This window comes from Fukomys damarensis, unplaced genomic scaffold (assembly GCF_012274545.1).
Source record: "Fukomys damarensis isolate Sample0158 unplaced genomic scaffold, DMR_v1.0_HiC HiC_scaffold_6, whole genome shotgun sequence".
NCBI classification, from domain to species: Eukaryota; Metazoa; Chordata; class Mammalia; order Rodentia; family Bathyergidae; genus Fukomys; species Fukomys damarensis.
The window spans coordinates 26,539,237-26,561,690 of NW_022900918.1; the positions used below are offsets into that span (position 1 = coordinate 26,539,237).

At 36.0% G+C, this 22,454-nt stretch overlaps 1 protein-coding gene across 7 annotated transcripts in view; it reads left to right on the plus strand.

The window, feature by feature from the left end:
* The window catches only part of Gpc5 (glypican 5), a 1,306,099-nt gene that overhangs the window by 301,961 nt on the left and 981,684 nt on the right, over positions 1–22,454 (plus strand). Inside the window, exon 6 of one of the 7 annotated variants that reach the window (XM_010630608.2) lies at positions 3,681–4,025. The exons of the other annotated variants lie outside the window; for them this stretch is intronic. Within the exon in view, the coding sequence (XP_010628910.1) occupies positions 3,681–3,876 (196 nt within the window). The 3' untranslated portion in view covers positions 3,877–4,025. Of the gene's footprint in view, positions 1–3,680; positions 4,026–22,454 lie in introns of those variants that run through there. 7 annotated transcript variants of the gene reach the window in all.

Here is a 22,454-nt window from a genome sequence, read left to right on the forward strand (position 1 = left end):
GAAGCTGTACAGTGGGACAAGGGAGTTTAATGCATTTTTCTCTATGATTTTGTTATACATTTGAAAACTCTGTAATGAAACATACGGTAAATTCAAAAATATATGAGTTCCTGAATTTGTTAGGTGTGTTCTCCACCACATACGTTGTTCTAGATACTGGCATTACAATGATTGAGAAAACAAGCACGAACTCATCTCCTGTGTAGAGTAGGATTTAGAGGAGGCAAACTCTGAATAAATATAAATATGAATAGTTTACAAAATCTTTGAGGTTGAATGGAAATAGAGTTTTAATCAACAGTCTTGGAAGCAAGAAAGAGAATGGAAGCAAACATATTCTTGAATGAAATGCTCCAAGTTTTGTGGTTTCCAAACTGAATTATTTCCATTTTGTATAGTCTTTCTGAGTATGTTTTCTCTTTCTCACAGTCCCTATTGTTTCAATTTCATGTGCATGTCCCAAGGACTTCATATGATGGTGGCTTTTATTCATGATAGTGAACCTGTTCAGTCTGAAAGATGATAAAATTCAGTGTTTAGCAATACATAAGAGTCAAGCGAACAAGGTTCTCAATTAAAAACTAGCCACTTACTAATGATGTCAATTCAGGCACATTCATTAACTTTTTATTTTCAAATTTTTGTGAATACATGTTTGCAGTACAGGCATTTTACAGTCATCCTGGAGAGTGGGTACATGTACATTATACAGTTTCTTTCTTTCTTTAGTCCTCCTTTGCCGCCGCCTCTAAATTCCTTTTTCCCATTTTTCATTCTTTGTGATATTATTAAACTTAGTTCATGTTTATGGCACATAATATTTGCATTCATTGAGTTTTTCCCGATCCTGTACACAGCTTAGCTTTATTCTCCTTATTTCCCCATTCCCTCCCCCACCCTTTGAGCTTGGTCCATTGGAGACCATCCTATTTACAAGACATCACCCCATTTCCTATGCTTACTTTATTATCCTCTTTGATTGTACACTGCCTTACTCAAATGAGAGATACCATGTGATATTTAAACTTGTGTGTCTAACCCTTAAGGATCTCTCTTTTTTTTATCTTTACAATGTGGCTGAAATACCTAATATTTGAAAATTGAATAAATTGTTCACATGAACAATTTAGAATACTCGCTGTCACACAGCAGCTATTTAGTCTGCACATTTAGCAACTATTAAGTCATAGTGCAATTAAACAAGATATGTTCCCTGGCTTCACTAGGAACTAAGCTCTCATCGTATTGATCCTTTCTCTTCATTGAATGGGTTCCATTTGGCACCAGAGGATTCCCATTTGGAAACAATGGCAAAAGTGAAAGTGTGTTCATGAGATAATATAAATATTACAGATTTGGAGCTGGGAATAGGAAATAATTGCTTACTGATACTCTAAAATGTTATTTCATGAGGACTAGAAGCAGAGACACTATATGTTAATAAGCAGTTCACCAAATACCACTGCGGTGGTGAATGTTATTTCTGTATTATTACAGTGAATCAAGGAAGAACTAAAAATTAAGATACAAAAGCAAAGCATTCCAAAGATAAAAGTAAAAGTTTGGGAATAGTCAGTCACTGGCTGATCTTAGAGTTGATCATGATAAACTATCAGTTGACTGGAAAAAATCTCTGAGACAGACCATGTTAAATTTCACTATAACGTACAACAGTTTGTTTGGGGTTGGCATGATCATTCTGCTACCTTCACTTAGAGTCTTTTCCCTTCATCCATCAAATTTCCAAAGCAAATGAGTGTTGAAAACATAATACTCTGAGCAATATGAGGTTGAATGGCAGCCATCACTGTGTGTCCACTGTTTTGTGCCATGCCATGATGACAAGGGACAAGTAGACTGTTAATTTGATAAATGCCTCCATCAGAGGTTCTGAGCAAAGGAAGAGGAAAACTACAAGATAAAAGTTCGTTGAAACGGAAACCTAAACACTTTCCCCATGTGTTTCACACAGACGTTTTTGTCTCTGGAGTTACAGATTTCATCACATTTCCGTACGCTTGTGACTTCCTGACTGTGTTACTGCAGAACAGCAGTAATCATAAGGGACTGCAGGAGGCCAGTTCTTCCTATAGCCAGGGAGATTCTCGTTTATCCTTCGTTTTCTTATTGGGCTTACGTTTTAAAATCCATTCTCTTTTAGTAAAACGGATATAAATATTTTTTGGCAGTCTAGTTCTGATATTTCCATAAGACAATATACAGGGGCCGGGGATTTAGCTCAGTGGTTCTGCCACCTGCCTTGCAAGCGCAAGGACCCAAGTTTGATCCCTGGTACCAAAAACAAAAACAAAAAACAAAACAAAACAAAAACCAACAACAACAACAAAAAAACACACAAAAAAGACAATATACAAATCCATCAGTAAACAGTTAATTATATTTTAAAATAAAATGCTAGAAAAGAGATAGAAAGGAGTCAGTCACTTATTTGCATATTACTGTTCAAATAGACTTTTCTGTAGTCTCATTTAAAATATATGAACAGTTCATCAACTACATTTTTGGTTGCAGAATACCAAAATTCACTTTTTTTGTACCTTTAAAAATTTTTATTTATTTATTTATTTTCCATTGAGTTTATTGGTATCATTTAGGTATACAGTACAGTTATATTCATCATTGGGATCTTGTACCTTTACATGATGTATCTTGGTTCTTATTTTTTCCCCATTCCCCAGCCCTCCCTTCAACCCCCTCCACCTTTCCCAATTTACAAAGACTTTGTTTCCATCTTTTTCCTTTTCTCATATTTTTTTCTTTTCCCTCCTTACCCTTCCCCCACCCCTCCTACTTCTACTCCTTTAGACCTTTTCTTCTTATTACACAATATCAATTATGCATTTGAATCCTTATTTACACTTTTAGTTTTTCACACCAGAGAAACTATAGGGTATTTACACATGTGTTTCCTATTAATTTCACTTAAGAGTATGTCCTCAGTGTACATCCACTTAGCTATAAATGTCTTTAGTTTCTTGTTCTTTATGTCTGAGTAGTACTGCATTTTATAAAAAAACAAAAAACAAAACAACAAGGGCAGGGACAAGGGGAAAAAATGAAAACCAAGACCTGTCATGTAAAGGTACAAGATCCCAGTAATGAATGTAACTGCACTGTATACCTAGAATGTACCAATAAACTCAATAAAAAAAAAACAAAAAAAACAAAAAAAACTCAATCTTTATCCAATCTCCAGTTGATGGGCAATTGGGCTGTTTCAAGTTTTAACTATTACAAACTGTGCCACTATAAACATGGATGAGCATTTATCACTGTGGTAAGATTCTTTTGGGAAGATACCCAGCAGAGGAATAGCTGGGTAAAATGGGCTTTGAATCCTAGTTGTTGACTTCTAATCCCTTCTAATTTCCTTTTTCTCATGCATTCCTCAAAACAATTAAACTTGTTAGATGTTATTAGAGTTTTAAAAGTTTGATCCAAAATTACTTGAACATTAATAAATGCAATATCTGTAGGATATCGACCTTCATATTTTAGCTTGCATAGTGGCTATAGTTATAAATTTCATGTATGTAATATAGTATGCACTCATATGTGGTGTTAGTGTGATAGGCAATTGTGATATCACACTTAAGAAAGAAATGCCTAGCAGATTGGGTTAACAGAGTTCTAGGTGTGTCTCAATGATTGACTTACAGAAGAGGGAAGAACCACCCAGGCTGTGGGTGGCACCAACAAATAGGCTTATTGCCTGGATGGAATACAACAGGAAAGAAATCTCTCTTCTGCTTCTTTGGAGGAGCTCCAATCTTCACCACTGCCTTTGGATATCTGCCTCCAGGCTTCCAGGGTGGACTTCAGCCTTCTCATGCAGACCCTTTAGTTTCCCATTAGGAACTCCCTTCACTTTCATGAAATGGACTCAGAGAAGACTTTGCAGTGATCTCCAGGCCTTTGATTTTTGACTGAATCCTTCAGATCTCCAGTGTGAAGATGGACCTTTTTCACTCTTCCACACCTGACTCTGCAAATAGCCACTGTAAGACTACTTTGTAAGTCCTTTATATATCTTTTATATATTAAATGTCTTCTGGTAATAAATCCTCACAGATACAGTCAGCTTTCTGTCACTGTAGCAAATGACTAAGATAAATCAATATATAAACAAAAAAGGTCTGCCTTGGCTAACAGTTTTGGAGATTTCAGTTCACCATTGATTGGGCCCATTGCTTTGGACCTGTGGCAAGGAAGCAGGTCATGATGGGAGTTATGAAAAATATCTCCTCTCCCGGCTGGGAAGTGAGAGGAAAAGGACGGAGACTGAATTCATACTGTGCTCTTCAACGGTGTGCCCTGGTGAGCTGAAGAGCTCCCACTAGTTCCTCCTACATATTCAAAGTTCTACCCATTCCAATAGCATTATGTTAGTGACTAAAACATTATCTTGAGGACCTTTGGAAACACTTAAGACCCAAATATCCATATTTTTGACTATATTTACATCTACATCTGTGCCTCAGGATCTTCAAAAATGACACAATTCCTTCTTTCCTTTTGGATTCAGTCCAGGTTATAAGACTGTTGGTTAGTGCCACCAATATCTAGGGTGGATCTGTCCCCCTCAGTTTTCTGGCCTACATGTCTATCATCCTTACACACATCATGACCTTTACTGATCTGTGAGGTGGTTCTTATTCAAATAGACATATCACAGCATAAAGATCCAAGGTGTCTACTCTAAAATCCTCTGGGAAGTTTAATAAGTTTGCAGTTTCACTATGAGTTCCTCTTGCGGTTTTAAGACTAAAGAGAGTCTGGAGATAGGACTTAATTTTCTCTAGCTTTTAGTCTTTCCTCTTAAGACCTTCAACAAGATGGGATGAGGACCACCCAGGTTGTGGAGGGTAATATGCTTTATCCCACGTTTATTAGTTTAAATGTTAATGAAGTATCTAAAAATAAATCTTCACAACAACACATAAAGTACTGTTTGATCAATCTACTGAGTACTATAAATTTGCTTGGTTGCCAAATGAAGTTAACCATCTCAAGTTGGGTGATGAATGAGATGGCAAATGTGATCTCCTGGGGCTGATGTTCTAGAGGTAGGAGTGGAGGCCATGTTTGATTAGACCTGCAGGGAAAACTTCTGTGAAATGACATTTAAATTGAATGGGTGGAATGAGCTGGCTTTTCCAAGGGGAGAGAATACCATGCTTCATGTGTCAGAAGAACAGAAGGGAAATCAGCATGTGAGGAGCAGGATGGTGCAGATAATGTGGGAAAATTTTCTAAAATGAGATTATAGATGGGACCAGAAAGATCTGATAGGAATTTGACGTCATTGCCCTGGCTTGGACTCAGAGCCTTCCCTCCTTTCCGGCGGGCACCACTGATTGGCTCCGACACAATGCCAGGAGGGTAGCCCCTCCCCCCGCTATTAGATCCCCTAATTGAGCCAGTCCTCACTCTGCAGAGGCATGGTGGGCTATAAAGGGTGGTGATTGATCCTATTACGTTTCCGATTATATCGATAGAGATAAAGGATAGGGATTGATTTGATGAGTTGTTTGCTCAATTATGAAAATGAGAATGTCTGTAAATCATTAGATATGAGAAAATGAAAAAATGGAAATAAAGTGTTTGTAAATGGGGAGGGGAGGAGGGGTGAAGGGAGGGCAGGGACAAGGGGAAAAAATGAGAACCAAGACCTGTCATGTAAAGGTACAAGATCCCAGTAATGAATGTAACTGTACTGTCTACCTAGAATGTACCAATAAATTAAATTTTAAAAAAAGAAAGATCCGATAAACCATAAGCAAGTCTGAATTTCATTCTATGTACTTTGAGAACTCACTGAAAGTTTTCAGCTGTATAATTGGAAACAAACAAGAATACTCCCAAAGAACAACAACAACAGAAGATCTGTTCTTCTCCATACTCACAATACAAAACATATTTGTGAGCATATATAGAAGGTTCTCTACCCCATATATTCTCTTCAGACACTGAAGGCATGACCTTCAACTGCACTCAATTTTTCACTAAGCAGAGTTGGTAGTCAAATTGGGGGCTGGATCCCACACAACTGCTATCTATTGCAAATGCCAATATTAAGGAGTAGACACAACTTTGATGTGATTTGACTAAACACTGGTGGTTCTGACAATCCACTTCTTGAGTTCACTCATGTTCAGTGATTGCTCATAGATCTCAGAGACTACCTTTACCCGGTTATTTCTAAAGGTACAACTCATGGCCAAATGGACAAGGTATGTATAGCAAGATGGAGGAAGGAGAGTAGCTGAAAATGTGTCATTTGTAAAGGAGAGAAACTTATTTCCTTTCAGTTCTGGAAGCTGGAAAGCCCAAAATTAGGATGCTGACATCCAGTGAGGTCCTTCTTGCTTTCTCATCACATAGCAGACATCAACACGTGGCAGAGGAGCAGAGAGAGAAGGGGACCAAACTTGGCCTGATATTATGACAGCAGTCACAAACAAGAAGACAGATCTCACATGGTGTAATCACCTCTTAAATGTCCTACCTCTTAGCACTGTTACAATGGCAACTAAATTTCAACATGAATTTGGAGAAGACTGAAATTCAAGCAATAGCAACTTACAGCAGTTTAAAAAACACCTCAGTGTTAGGAATTAAGTAGAGAAGACTAAACTCATATTGCAGAAAAAAAAAAAAGACTGAAACCTGTCAACAAACCTGGATAGGCTTTTGTCACATCCCGCTGTCTTCTGTTTAGGTCACATTCTCCAAGGAGAATCATTTATAGACTGTTGTTTGCTCTGCAGGCTAAGTAAGCTTTGTCCCAGCCATTGCGGTTTTTTCCAAGCCCACTGAACTATCCTAAAAATCATTTATTGTTCATTTAAAATGTAACTAAATCCCTATGTCCCCTTCTTTATAGATAAAGGGCTATAGAAGTTTTGGAATCACATTGGACTAGTGGTTACTGCCATGCACACAGGAAATTTGTATGTCTTTTCTACAATTAAAATTGTCTTTGTCCCATGAAAATTTAAAAGGCAGAGGAGAAATTTCTCCTTGCCCCTACATAAATCAAATTATAGAATTTACAACACATATAAAATAAATGTAAATTGAATTTAAAATCCAATAAATATTTGTCACTTATTATAATGGCAAAGATCATTATATTTGATAATTCACAGTGTTATTGAAGGCACAAAGAAAAATGTATTTCAGTAAAATTATTTATATCAGTATTTCAAAGGCACATGATCTTCAAATAACCTATTGCAAACAGAATGCATCTATTCATCTTCAAATGCAACAATAAAGCAAAAATGTAAGCATTAAGTAGTTTGTATTAGTGTATGATAAAAACAACACAAAATAATTGCCATATATATATGTTTGTTTTTGTTTTTGTGCCAGGGATAGAACTCATGACCTTGTGATTGTGAGGTAGGCGCAGTGCCCCTGAGCTAAATCCCGGCTACATTATTTATTTATTTGTACATTATATTTTTAAATGAAATATGCTTTTGATTTTTAATACAGGAAGTGGCCTTATAGATAGTGGCATGGAGAAAACTATGGAGAGAGCTAGACTACATGTGTAGGAGTAATAATCGAGTCATCATATTTTCTATGTGCTTTCTTATTTTTTGCTGTAGGCTTTCAGTTGTTTTCTAACATTAATTTCACCTTTTAATAGTAGGCATTTGTTACACCTAATAAATACACTCATCGTGGGAGTTGGTACATGTACTTACTGCATCACGATCCTTTTTACTACCCATCTGCCTCCCTCTTCTCTCCCCATCCCTAGATCTTTAATAAAATAATTAATGTTACAGAAAATTACAATTTATTTTTATAAAACACAGAGAAAATGTCTTACTTAGGAATGATATACTTTCCTGTTCATGCATTTCAAATAAAATCGAAGCAAACCATAAAAATAAACTAAATAGTAATATCTTAAACAGCTTTTTGATGTCAGGGCCATAATTATTTAATAAATAAAGGGTACAAAACAAAAAATGTGGTAGTTGCTGTTCTGAGAAACTCATTACTGATTTAGTTTTGTGGATAAAGGAAGGAGACTCACTCGGTCTGAGTAAGCACTTCTCAGCTGGCCTCTGTGATTAGAACCAAAGCCAACCAGTGTGAGTCTCACACTTCATTCACATCCTAGATAGAGGCGTGGCTCAGGTTAAAGAGAAGAGTTTGTCATTGGTGGTGGCAGGTTTTCTTGTCTATTTCTTGTATTTCATTATCATTCCTGGAGTTATATATTGAAGCACGTGGGTCTATTAGTTTATGATTCATTATATTATAAATCAAAATGTATCCATAATCTTAGAAATTCATTAATAATGGAATATAAAGAAAATAAGAGTGACATAATTAAAGAAAGGAGTTAATCCCAGGTATTGAACTGACATGTTATGGCCTTTAGAAATTGGATAGATATCATTACTTTGTATCTAAGTTTGTTTATACACAGCTATGTGTTCGGGTATGCAGTTATCTGGAACATAGTTGAATATACATTTGCCTATTATTTCTATCTAAGCACTCTTCCTTTAAGTGTTTTATTATTTTATCTAATTAATTAATAGAAGATAGATATTTTTATGTCACCTAATTCACTGATGAAAAAGAAGTATGTTTACAACAAATACCAATCATTTATTTTTTTATTTTATTATTTTTCCTCATTGAGTTTATTGGTACATTTTAGGGATACAATACAGTTACATTCATTGTTGGGATCTTGTACCTCTACATGACAGGTGTTGGTTCTCATTTTTTCCCCTTGTCTCTGCCCTCCCTTCAGCCTTCCTCCCCTTCCCCTTTACAAACACTTCATTTCCATTTTTTCATTTTCTCATATTTTTTCTTTTATAAAAGCAACTCAAGGAGAAATGCAATGTAAAACTTCCTGAAAGAGATACAGAAAAAACTTATAAGAATATATGACCTCTAAATACATTTCTCTTTAGTTCCAAAACTTTAATCATGATGGTTCTCAAAGTGTGGTTTTCCATACTGTCACACCCCAGACCAAACCACAATGGAATCTGAAACCAGAAACCTTGGGACTCTGAATTACAAGCCTTCCGGAAATAATTTGATGGACATGTAGGTGTGAGGAAGACTCCCTCAAGACACTGCCATTACTTTTTTGAGTAATTATCCTTTATCCCTAAAATTTCAGACCTTTGGGTTATGAGAAGTTCAGACTTCCTGAGGTGCTAGATCTTACTGTTGAAATGATGTGTGATGCTTGTTTCAAGATTTGATAGCTATTTTGGTATCTAATAGGATCCATTTGATACACAGAGCAACTTCTACATAATGAATTTTGCATTTCAAATGGAGGAAGCCTTTATTACAGACAGAATTTTAAGTATTGCATATTTCTAGAAGAAAAGCATTGATCACATCCTACTTAGATTTTTAGCATCACCAATGGAAATCAATTATTTAAGCCACATTTGGATCTGGAACAGCACACAGAAGGGGAAGTGTTTTTAAATCATCATTTTGGTGCGCATACACAAAATATAGAGGGTAGAATTTTGTATACTGATAGTTATGGAATTTTTAAATGCTGATCACAATAAATGACTGAGTAACTAAAACTAAATATAGGGTGCAGATCAATTCTGCTTTTTCTTCCTATAGCAGCTCCTGAAAAGAAAAACTCTGAAAGGAAAGTCCATGGTTTATTAATGATAGTATTTCATTTAAAGGAAATAAGTGAGGATAGAAATAAAGATGGTCTCTAACGAAAGTTGAGTTTAAGTGGAAGTCTTTCAGATAGAGATTTCTATTTTGAACAAAAGTGTTTTCAACATCATTTGGTTCTACAAGTTTAAAATATTCTTTGGGCAAAAGTTTCTTGTCTAGTCCAGACCACCAGATACAGCTATTTGTAAAATTTAAAAGCTCCAGCACTGGGCAGCTAATTAGAAATTCATTCAGGCAGACATGCAAGTCAGCTTTTCTTTGGGACTCTATCCAAGTCAACACAGAAAGCGAGATGCAGACTTGATCCATTAATACTCAATATTGCCTTAATTTATCATGCTTTCTCATAGGTATCTTTTGGGGATGATTCAGTCTCTAGCTTTATCATTATCATTATTATTATTATTATTCTTTACTTATCTTTAAAAAAAATTTAGTGCTATTCCTGGCAAAACACATTGTTGTTTTGGGCTTCCTAATGAGCAGTTTCCTGTTCATTTTACTTGCAAATACATTGCTTTCCTCTCTAAAAATCTCCTTCCAGCCCAGATGACAAAGTATTGAGCTCCATGATGATTTCACCAATGAAACAAATGTTGAGTTTTAGTTTAAAAGAAACTGGAGAGTGATTTATGGATGATACAGTGTACAGAGAAACCACACCTGCCCATAGGGCTCTTGTTAAAAGCACACAAGTCAAAACTTTCTTTTTCCCATCTCCATCTGAACTGGATGACTTTTAACTGTGTACAAACGAGTACAAATTATTTGACATTTTGGAGAATGTCAGCTATTTCAGAATGAATTCCTATTGAAGAATGTGCTTGGGATGTTAGCTTTTTCTGGTCTGGTTATTAACCAGCCTTTCTTGCATGGCTACTATAGGGTAGGCTTTAGAAGAAGGAATGAATGGTGTACAGCCATGGTGGTTGGTCGTAAGAATAGTAGCAGGCGCAGTGAATGTAGCACAAATAATGGAACAGGGAGGGTACTGAAGAGATTCTCGAAGTCAGAGTCAGTAGGAACTAGAGTGGACACTGTTAGTTCCTCCCTCCCTACTTTCCCATGGACCCACAGTAGCAAATCCATCCACCTGGGAGTGTTGTTTGACAACATCTCACAGCCTGTCACATCTTCCCAGGATGGCTCCTGGCCCAGAGTCCGTGTACTACCTCTCAGATTCCTCCCTGGACCCAGCCATTAAGCAGGGACTGAGGTTCACAAGAACAATCCCCTGTGTCCAGGGGGAATCAGCTCCACACTGAAAGTTGTGTTTAATGGCATTTTGGTAGAATCAGAGAACTTTTGATTCCAGCCAAGATGCCCTTTTGGTTTTTTTAGTTTTATTTATTTATTTTATTTGCATAGCTTTTACTTTTTGCTCTATCTTTCTTCTGTTACTGGGGGACTTCAGCTGTCACCTGAGAAGCTGAGACTACTTCCCCAGTAAATCTTTCCAATAACCATATTCTTCTAGGGCATGTGATTCAGCAGACTGACTTTCACAGGGACCTGAAGGGTAAGTAGGAACTAGCTAGAAGAACAGGGAAAGGGAAGAGAGGCCATTCCGCATGAAGCAACTATCTGTAAGAGGAAATACCAGCACATGGGGAAAAAGAGTTCTCATTAAGAACAGAGCTGTGCGAGTATAGGGCAAGGTTTGAGGGCTTGGTGTAAGGTAAGAACAAAGGAGCCACGTGATACAGAGATGAAGCTGAAGAGGTTAGAAAACTCATAAGCCAAGGTATATGTCCATGTACCTAATAATAAAAAGCGGTGAGACTTTCAATTATTACTTATTTTAGTCTGTAGAACAATCTGTGATATTTAAGATTATTTATGGTTTTTTTATGGCATTCTAAAAGAGATTCTTTAGGATGTACTGCAGGAAAGGGTTATTCTCATGGAGTCACTCCCGATCTGCTGTGTTTACCATCAGCAGTGATCCCAATATCAGTAGTGCAGTGACCCTTGTAGTACACTGTGTCACCAACCTGCTGATCTTCTCATTCTCTACCCAACAATGTAATACAAAGAGCATGCTATGAGTATAAAAACATAATTTTAAGTCATATGGAAAAGCATGTATTTAGCATAATGTTTCTATGTATATTATTGCAATAAAATTCTTAAGCATGCTTATTCTGGTATATTCTGTAATTTGGAATTAACTTATGAAAGTGACTCTTCAAAAGCTGTGGATTTAACTACTATACTAATTTCTAAGCACAGGTGTATACTGTAGCTCCAGTGAAACAAATTTTAAAATCTATATAAATTACAGAGAAAATTATGCGTTAACATCTGGTAGCCAAATATGGGACTACATTTTTTTTTCTTCTCAGACTCAGTACTTCTCTATCATCTGGATTATAACTAATGTTGCCTCTCTAACATCTGGGTTACAATTTATGTTTGCCTGGATTGTACATTACCAGAAGGTGTGACTTTCTACAAGTGCATGGAGCTGAAAATGTATAAAGAGGCAGGAAGTACTGACTAGGAGTCCAGCTTGCTGTTGGGTCTTCCTTTCTTCTTGGGCTGATGTCTCCTTTTCCATCACTCCTTTGCACTCAGGTCCTCATCGCTCAGTTGCTCTGGATTTTTTTTTCCATTAAGTTTATTGATACTTTTTAGGTATACAATACAGTTACATTCATCATTGGGATCTTGTTCCTTTACCTGATGTATCTTGGTTCTTATTTTTTCCCCATTCCCTGGTCCTCCCTTCACCTCTTCCACCCTTCCCAATTTACAAAGACTTGTTTCCATTTTTCCCTTTTCTCATACTTTTTCTTTTCCCTTCCTTCCTTTCCTCTACCCCTTCCACTTCCTCTTCTCTTTTAGACCTTTTCTTCCTATTACACAATATCAATTACACACTTTGTACCTTATTCACACTTTTAGTTTTTCAAACCAGAGAAACTATTTGGTAATAACACAGGTCTGTCCTATTTATTTCACTTAAGAGTATGGCCTCAATGTGCATCCATTTAGCTATAAATGTCTCTGGTTTCTCATTCTTTATGGCTGAGTAGTACTCCATTTTATTTTTAAAAAATGACATCTTCTTTATCCAGTCTCCAGGTGATGGGCAATTGGGCAGTTCCTCTAGATTTTTAAAATAGAATTCTACTACATTCACCAGCCACCTTCCTTGCAAATTATGTCCCCACACAGGCAATTGCTATTTAAATAATCAGCAATACAATTCAGTGCTTATAAAACACTTCATAGTATGAACTTCTGTATCGCCAGGCCCACCACTTTCCACTCTCTCCCACACACACCTGGTCTGGGCATACCAAATGTCCTGTCGTATTTCTGTGGGCTGAAATAAGCGTTTCAGTCTTGCTGAGGTATTCTTTTCTGAATCTTTAAAAACCAAGGTTGAATGTGACATTTCTGTAACGTTTGATCAACAGACCATTTTCTTTTCTGGGATCCTTTAGCCTTGGTCTATGCCCCCTGATAATATTCACCTAAGACACACTTTATTCACTAGATCAGATGTCTGTCTCTTTTTTCTAGGTTAAGAGTCTCAGGTCTTATCTAAGTGAGATTCACATGTGTTTTTCAAAGTTATACCGGGACCATGGGTGCCTGGACTCCTACCTGTAGGAGGTATCATGTAGATATGAGAAGAAGCAGGCACAGTGAGCTAGAAGTTATATTAACGTGGCTTCATTTGTTTATAAAACCTTGTTAGGTCTGAGGAGAAAGTCCATATCGATATTAGGGTTATGTTTACTTAAGTAGAGAACATCACTGTTTATTCGCCATAGTTAAGTACTTTGTATTATCTCCTAAGAACAACTCCATTGAGGGAGTCTTATTATGGTTTTTACCTTCAGAAAAAGAAAGTAAGGCTGAACACATCAGTCCCTAACACAAGATCCTATCAGCAGCAAGTAGCAGAGCTACAACAGGAAATCTAGTCCCAGAGCTCCTCTCATTTCTGTTGTCTCACTGTAGCTCTGGTCTCTAATAAATTACGTATCAGTGATGTTCTACTAAATGAATGCATATGGAAATAATTAGTACACTTTTTCACTCCCAAACATAACAGACAGTTTTCACTAGAAGGCTGAATGGTTTTACAGTGTTGGTGGACCGGTCTGCATACATAATAGGAGAGTGATGACGTCAAGTTCACTGTTCAAACACCAACCTGGTGCTAAACATCATGAAACCATTGGAAAATAATTAAATCTCTCTCTGTAATCTTCAAAAGGTCCTGCCAATGTATACCTACTTTGTCATTGTAACATGTAACTGTTCAATAAAATTTCTTTTAAAGCTTTCCCTTCTAACCTTTAACCTTGAAGACTGAATAATTTAATATCATCTGAACAATCAAATCATTTCCTTTCTCATTTTTGGAAGATTTATTTTCTTCTCCCTTCCCCAGCATCACTCCTATTTTATTTTTACTGTTTTAATATTGAATCAAGATATTTCTATTCATTCTGATCTTTATCTGAGAGGTTTGTTCTCTCTAGTCCTTTTGAGAAATTATTGTCTACAATGCAAAATTCTTGCATTTTCCCCTCTGTGCTATTTATTGATTTTTCTCTCTTTTTTTAAACTAGTGAACTATAGGAAAAGTTGCCTTCTGTTTAGTTGTGCTATTGTATTTTGGGAGTGTTGTGATCTAAAGCAAAACATAGCTCACTCTTTCACCTTCATGTATGGGTACAGAAGAGCTATTGGATGTGAAGTTTCATGAACAAGTAACTCATGCTGCTTGAAATGATGAAGATTATCACATATCAGTGCCTAATTCCGAAACTCATTACTTAGATATATAGGGACAATCACATTCTATGAAGTCCTTGTAAAGTTGGTGATTTCTTTCTTTCTTTCTTTCTTTCTTTCTTTTTTTTTTTTTTTTTTTTGAGACAGGGTCTAACGATGTCGTTGAGACTGACACTCACTAAGTAGTCCAGGCTGGTCTTGAACCTACAGCAATCCTCCTGCCTCAGCCTCCTGAGTGCCCTGCTGTAATCTATTTCTTACATGTCCAGTCTTGTCACAAAATTCTTGTCCATTAGATCAAACATTTTCTTGACTTGAGACGGATTTTGAGTCAGTTGAAGTCTTTGATAGCGTGCTTCTGGCTCTGTTTGCTTTCATTCAATCTCTGGACTTAACACTACTTGTCCCCTTATGTAAAACCACTCCCTACAATCTCATTTTCTTCAGCACCATTTCAGAGTATGGTCTGGGAGCAGCTTCAAGTAAGATTGCAGTGTGTAACCATGGGAGGCTCAGAGAATACACTTGACTCCACATTCCTTAGAACGCCCTTCCTGAGCACCTCAGAAAGTCAGTGGAATCTTCAGGAGTGAAAGCTCACATATTTCAGGAAGATCACTCTCATAAAGACTATTCAAGTGCTCCTCCAATTCTGAAAGTAGCTTAAAGGATCTCAAATGTTCACCTCATCCCCTCAGTGTTCACAAACTCTTACACACAAACTTTTCATGAGAAGATTTTCAGAATTCTTAAAAATAAATAAAGCCTGTGTTGCTATGAAAGCACTAGGTGGCCACATTGGTACTCCTGTTCATTTTGCAACCTCTTATAGAAAAGACTAGAGAAAAACCTTCAAAGGTTCACCAGTATTTATATTATTAGATCGAACTGAGTAGCCAATTTGACAAAATATACAAAGCAAAAGTTAAATTGAATATTCATACCAAAGATTCTGGAGCTGGTCTTCATCTTTTACATTTAAGTAAGTTCCAGGACTCTTGTTCCTCCCACTGCATCATTTTGGCATTAGAACAAAATCTTTCTCATCTCTGGGCTTCTGACCACTAATTTATTTCTGTTATCTGGTACACCACATACTGTGATTTTCCAAACACACAGAAGGATCTCTGAACTGCACTCATTATTAAATTCTCTGATACTTCCCCTGGTCATCCCAATGAAAGTCAGGCCCCTGCATGATCAAGGTTCTACCTGCATGGGTCTCCAGCCTCACTGTCTGTACTTTATGCTTAATGAGTACATAATTAGTCATACTTTTCTGTATGCACCATTTGATTTCATGCTCTATGAACTTGGCCTTTAAGTTCTTTTCTACTTTAACCTCTTTTTTCTTCGGCACTTGCATTACAATTGCTTTCCTTAGAGAATCTGCTCGGATTCCTTTTCTATTAATCATGTACCTTGTTTGGAAGTTTTCATTACATTGAAAATTTTTTTCTTCTGTCCTTTGTTCTTTCCTTTTCCTTTTGATTTTTTACACTACTCTTACCTCCATGTTATTTTATTTTATTGTTTACTGGTACATTTTAGGTATACAGTACAGTTACATTCATTATTGGTATCTTGTACCTTTACATGACAGGTCTTGGTTCTAATGTTTTCCCTTGTCCCTGCCCTCCCTTCACCCCCTCCTATCCTCCTCATTTGCAAATACTTTATTTCCATCTTTTCATTTTCTCACATTTTTTTCTTTTCCCTTATTACCTTTCCCCTACCCTTCCCACTTTCCCTACACCTTTAGCCCTTTTCTTGCCATTTCACAATGTCAGTTATCTCATTAGGATCTTATGTAATATTACAGTTTATTCAAACCAGAGAAAATATTCAGTATTTACACGTGTGACTTATTTATTTCACTTAGGAGCATATCCTCAATATGTATCCATTTTCCTATGAATGACTCTAATTTCTCATTCTTTACACCTAAGTAATATTCCATTTTATAGAAAAACCACTTCTTTTTTATCCAGTTTCCAACTAATGGGCAAATGAGCTGTTGGCAAGTTTTAGCTATTACAAACTGTGCTGCTTTAAAATTGGGTGTGCATATATCACTGTGGTATGCTTCTTTTAATTCTTTTGGAAAGATCTGCAGCAGAGGGAGGGCTGGGTCAAATGGAACCTCTAGTCCCAGCTCTTTGAGGTATCTCCATATTGATTTCCATAGTGGTTGCACCAGTCCCACCAACAATGGAGAAGGGTGCTTTTCTCCCCACAGCCGCGCCAACATTTGTTATTGGTTGATTTCTTGGTAGAGGCCATTCTTTGTGGGGTGAGGTGAAATCTCAATGTTGTCTTCATCTGCATCTCTCAAGTGACCAGTGATGTGTAACATTTTTTCATATATTTACTTGCTGCTTTTATTTCTTTGAGAAATGTATGTTCATTTCAAATGCCCATTTTTGAATTGGGTCTTTATATTTGGGGAGGGGTGATTGTTTTGAGTTCTTTATAAATTCTAGATAATAGTCCCTTTTCTGAGGAGCAGCTGGTAAAAATTTTTTTCCCACATTGTAGGATGTCTTTTAATTATGTTGATGGTTTCTTTTGCAGTGCAGAAGCCCAGTTATTGATTCTTTCTGCTAGTTCCTGTGCTACTGACAATTTGTTCATAAAATGTTTTCCTATTCCAATGTCTTCCAGAGTTCTGCCTAACTTATCTTCTAGCAAGTTCAGTGTTTCTGTTTTAATGTTTAGATCCTTAATCCACTTGGATTTTAATTTAGTGCATGGTGAAAGACAAGGGTCCAGTTTTAATCTCATGTTATTTTGTTTAAAACACTAGTCTTTTATTTTATTTCAGAAACTATATTATCCATCACTATTTCCCGAACACATAGGTTGGAGTTTTAAACCCAATGCTAGTTTTGGAAGATTTTCCAAGATATCCAAAGTGTTAATGTTTGGGATATTTCTAGTGAAGTTCAACTGTGTGATTAAATAATAGTAAAGAAAGTAAACAGTGTTTCTCCCAGTATAATTTTTATTTGCTCAATTGTGTGTAATTTTATTCAATTTTATCTGTCAACTTCACTTTGTATATAATTCAGTACTACATTTTTCAAAGTCTGCCAGAAATAAAATGTGTTAGGAAATAAAAATCTTCATTTTTCTCGAGGTAAAAGATGTGTAACCTTTCTTATTCTGAGTCCATATATAGCCCTTCCTGCAATCTTCTCTCAGTTCTACATTTAAGAGTAAGGGTTCTTTTCTTAAAACTACACCCCTATCTTTCACCATGCAGAAACTAAAATCAAAGTGCATTAGAGACCTAAATATTAAAACAGAAACACTAAACTTGTTGGAACATAAGCTAGGTACAACTCTTGACATCGGATTAGGAAAAGACCTTATGAACAAATCCTTATTAGCACAGGAACTAGCACAAAGAATCAACAACTGGGATCTCATCTTTTTAAAAGCTTCTGCACTGCAAGAGAAACCAACAACAGAGCTAAGAGACAACCTACAATGTGGGGAAAAAAATTTTACCAGCTGTTCCTAAGACAAAGGTCTACTATCCAGAATATATAAAGAACTCAAAAAAATCAGACCCCTCAAATTAAAAAACCCAATTCAAAAATGGGCATCTGAAATGAACAGAAACTTCTCAGAGAGAGAAATAAAAGCAGCAAATAAACATATGAAAAAATGTTTCACATGACTGGTCATTCGAGAGATGCAGGTGAAAACAACACTGAGATTTCACCTCACCCCACAAAGAATGGCTGCTATTAAGAAATCACACAATAACAAATTTTGGTGGGGGTGTGGGGAGAGAGGCAGCCTTCTCCATTGTTGGTGGGAATGTAGACGTGCAACCACTGTGAAAACCAATATGGAGACACCTTAAACAACTAGTATTGGACATCCCATTGGACCCAGATATTCCCCTGCAGCGCAACTTTCTAAAAGAATCAAAATAATCACACCACAGGGATATATGCTCACCCATGTTTATAGAGGCACAGTTTGTCATAGCTAAAACTTGGAAACTGCCAAATTGTCCATCAACTGGAAATTGGATAAAGATGTGTCTTTGTTTTGTTTTATGAAGTGGAATACTACTCAGCCATAAAGAATGAGAAACAAGAGATATTTATAGCTATGTGGATGCACATTGAGGACATAATCAAGTGAAATTAATAGGAAGGACATGTATAAATACTGTGTAGTTTCTCTAGTGTGATAAACTAAAAGTAAAATTAATTATCAAAATGTAAAATTGATATATTGTAGTAGGAAGAAAAGGTCTTAAGGTATTGGGTAAATGCGAGGGGTAGGGGAAAGGCAAAAGGGAAGAGAAAAAAAAATAGAAAAGAAAAAAAAGGAAACAAAGTTGTAGATAGGTAAGGGTGGAGGGGGTTAGGGAGGCCAGAGGAACAGGGAAAAAATAAGAACCAAGATCTGTCATGTAAAGGTACAAGATCCCAATGATGAATGTAACTATATTGTATATCTATAATGTAGCAATACAAATATTAAAAGAAAAAATAAAATTGGAAGAATATAGGAAGAAAAGTGACATGAGGCTAAATGAGAGCAGCCCATTTCTAATGCTTGAGATAGGTTCATCTCGTCACACTTTCTGTGTGATGTTCTAAGGCAGAGAGTCTTGGGTGCCGGGGCACAAGCGTATTGAACGTTTCATTTTCATAGTCATTGTTGACCTGATCCTGCTTGATTTTTCAGCCTGATCTGCCCCTGACTTGCATAAGAATGCATGCTTATCAAAAAAGGGTAGTTATTGCCATTTTGAAGTTGCCCTTTCTTGTCCAACCCTGATTACCAGTTTATTTATTTTTATTAAAGATTGCAAACATACGTGATAAGAAGTGAAGATACTAAATAAAACTTTCAAATATACATATATATGACAGCAAAAAAGGTTATGAAATAAACAAATATTTATACAACACAAACTGATAATCCAAATACATTATTAGTTTGATGTAATCTTCAAACATTATATGTTGTTCCTCATTTTCTTTTTGTATAATATTTTTGAAATAATGTATTTACAAATAAAACAAAGTTACATATTTAGTTGGGAAACTGTCCTCAAAGTTTTATGATTTATAAACACCTTGGTTATTATTAATTTAATAAATATCATATGCTTGTTGATTGTATCACTTACATTTTCTAACAAAACTTTCCACAAAAAAGAAATATAAAAGAGTTCACATCTTTAAGATCAGATTTTTCTGTTTCTATTTTATTATATCCCATACTTATTTTTATTATATATTTACAAGCATAATAATAGAATTTAACACAATACATATGTAATATTCTTCCCAAACAAATGACTATAAATTAAATCAAGCATGTAATTTAGAAAAATCATAAGGTTAGCAGAGAAACTATAGATATGCCAAGTATGCAAAATCCTACCACATTCATGACCATGTTTCTCATTTAATTACCAGTTTAAAAGAAGAGTACCTAAAAAAATTAACCCAAGAAAATGCTTGCTATACAGTGGCAGGGCACATGAGCAGACAACTATTCAATTTAACATACATTCAACAAGTCTATATTTTGATTTACAAGATATTCTTTAGGAAAACAGTGCACAGAAAGAGTTAAATAACGTATATGGAACATTTTGCCCTCAATTAGTCAATCATAAATGTTATTTATCTGTTTGTATCATAGAATAGCTTTGTGTCTTTTATACATCAAACAAAACAATTAACATTTTTGCCTGAGTTGGTTCAGTTTTTTCCTTTTACGAACCCTATGAAATAGGTCTGTTTTTCTCATCTTGTATGCCAGGAACCTGGAGCATAGCAAAGTAAAGGAATCCTCTTCAATTCGTAGAATTACTGAGCTTAAGGTCTGAGGGTTGAAGTATTTTGCCTCTTTCCAAAGACAGTGATTTTTCACCTTGAGAACCTCACATTCCACCATCTCCTGTAAACAATGCCCTCCCCACAGTTTCTTACACCTCCTTTCCTTAATGAAAGTTGCATCATAGTGATATCTTGGAAGCTGTACTTTAAAAAATGCATTACAATTTGAGCTAGTCCCGATGAAAAAGAATCAGGCTAGCACTACTTCAGAAAAATTTTCTTAAAATACAATTTGTCAAAAGATAATATATTTTAATTAAACAATTATGTTCCATTCATAGACTGTATTATGATTACATATATATTATATACAGGATGTATTTGTTGGGGAAAAAGATCCTTTCTAAATCCTTTTGAAATGTGGAGTCTTTGCTGTCTTCGGCCTTCCTGCTGTTTCTATATCTTTGGTTGCCATCCAGTGGCAATAGTCATATACTTCAGTTGTGTGATGTAGGAGAGAAAAAATTCTACTTTCCCACACAGCCTTTTATAATTAAAAAGCAAATAGTAGATCCTAATATTTTGTAACTAATTACAGAAGTTTTAGATCTGGCTTCTACTGAGTCCAGTAAAGATGGATTACAGATCTAAATATAGGCCAAAGAACATTCGTGAGTTCTAGCTAAGGATAAGACAGTTCTTTTTTGTCTCAGAAAATTTGTAGCTAATGTTTCCTCCTTCAGAATTATGAGAAATAAAGCACTTGTGGTAAAATTCCTATGGGTGTCACTAACTTGCAAACCTGTGTAGCTGTTATCCATGAAGTCACACAGGTTGCCGGCTTGCTCAGGGTTGTCTCAAGTATGAAGTCTCACGGAGAGGAAACACTAGTAGAAAAGTCTGAACAAATAATTTGAGAGAATAAAGTGTATGCTGATCATTTCTGCCCACTGGCAAAATTGTGATCTGTGATACAGATATAGCTTATCAGCATTACTGTAAAGCAGAGGCTTCCAGAATCTTCTCAGAAGTTCTTGTGTGTGAATAGGAGGTGAAGAATGTGTACTGTAATTCAGCGGAGGGAGTTTAAGCCACTAAAAGTAAGGAAATGAAATGAGCACTTTTGTTAATTAAAATTTATCGTATCATCTGTTTATAATGTAGGATAACTTCATTTGTGATGGTCTTGTCTTTTTAAAGCTTAAGAGTGAGAAAATTTGATGTCAGAATTATTTCTTGATATATATATTCTTCCTCAAAGTAAAAATTTGCTTGTCTTTAAGAAGGTATTAATTTTATTCTGCTTTATTTAACAAGTTGTAGATTAGAAAATGGGATGGATAAAGCTGAGAAAATTTATCCCATTTAAAATTATAGTGACATCGCCGAGCGTGGTGGCACACGCCTATAATCCCAGCACTCAGGAGGCTGAGGAAGGAGGATCGCTGGGAGTTCGAAGACAGCCTGGGCTACATAGTGAGTTCCAGGTCAGTCTCAACTACATAGTGAGACCCTGTCTCAGAAAAACCAAACAAACAAACAAAAAAAGTGACACCCCAGTTTGTCAAACACTATTCATTCTAAATTCTTGTTCAATCATTGAAAAATTCGAGAATTGAACTTATTTTTCCCATAAGAAATAATGGAAAACAAAATATTTGGCTCTAAGGGCCCCAAATTATACTTTTAAATTCATTTTTCCAGAACTTTAACAAATTTCACAGTGATTTCTTTCTTTAACTCTATAGTGGTTTTCTTCACAGTTGGTTTCACTACCTACCTTTGGAGCCATGGTTACCATAATTTATGCAAATAAAGCACCCCCCACCCCCCAGTGATGAATGTTTTAACTCACTAACGCAAGCTTTGTCCACACATCCTGTAGAGGAGAGCAGTGCTTCGACTGAACTGAAGCATCACCTCTTTGTGTACTCGGTGAGATGTGACGTGTGAGTCACTCTTGGCTTGTACAGGTTATTTTTCGTCAGATTTTTCGTTCAACTATCAAGTAAAGTTATGAACACTGAGCAGATTTTCTTTTTTGAACTTTGTTGTTCAAGAAGTGGCAAGTTGGAGCATGGAGCTGTTTGATAACCAAGATATCACTATACTTGATTGATAAGAAGGTCAGACAGTAGGGATTAGCTGTGG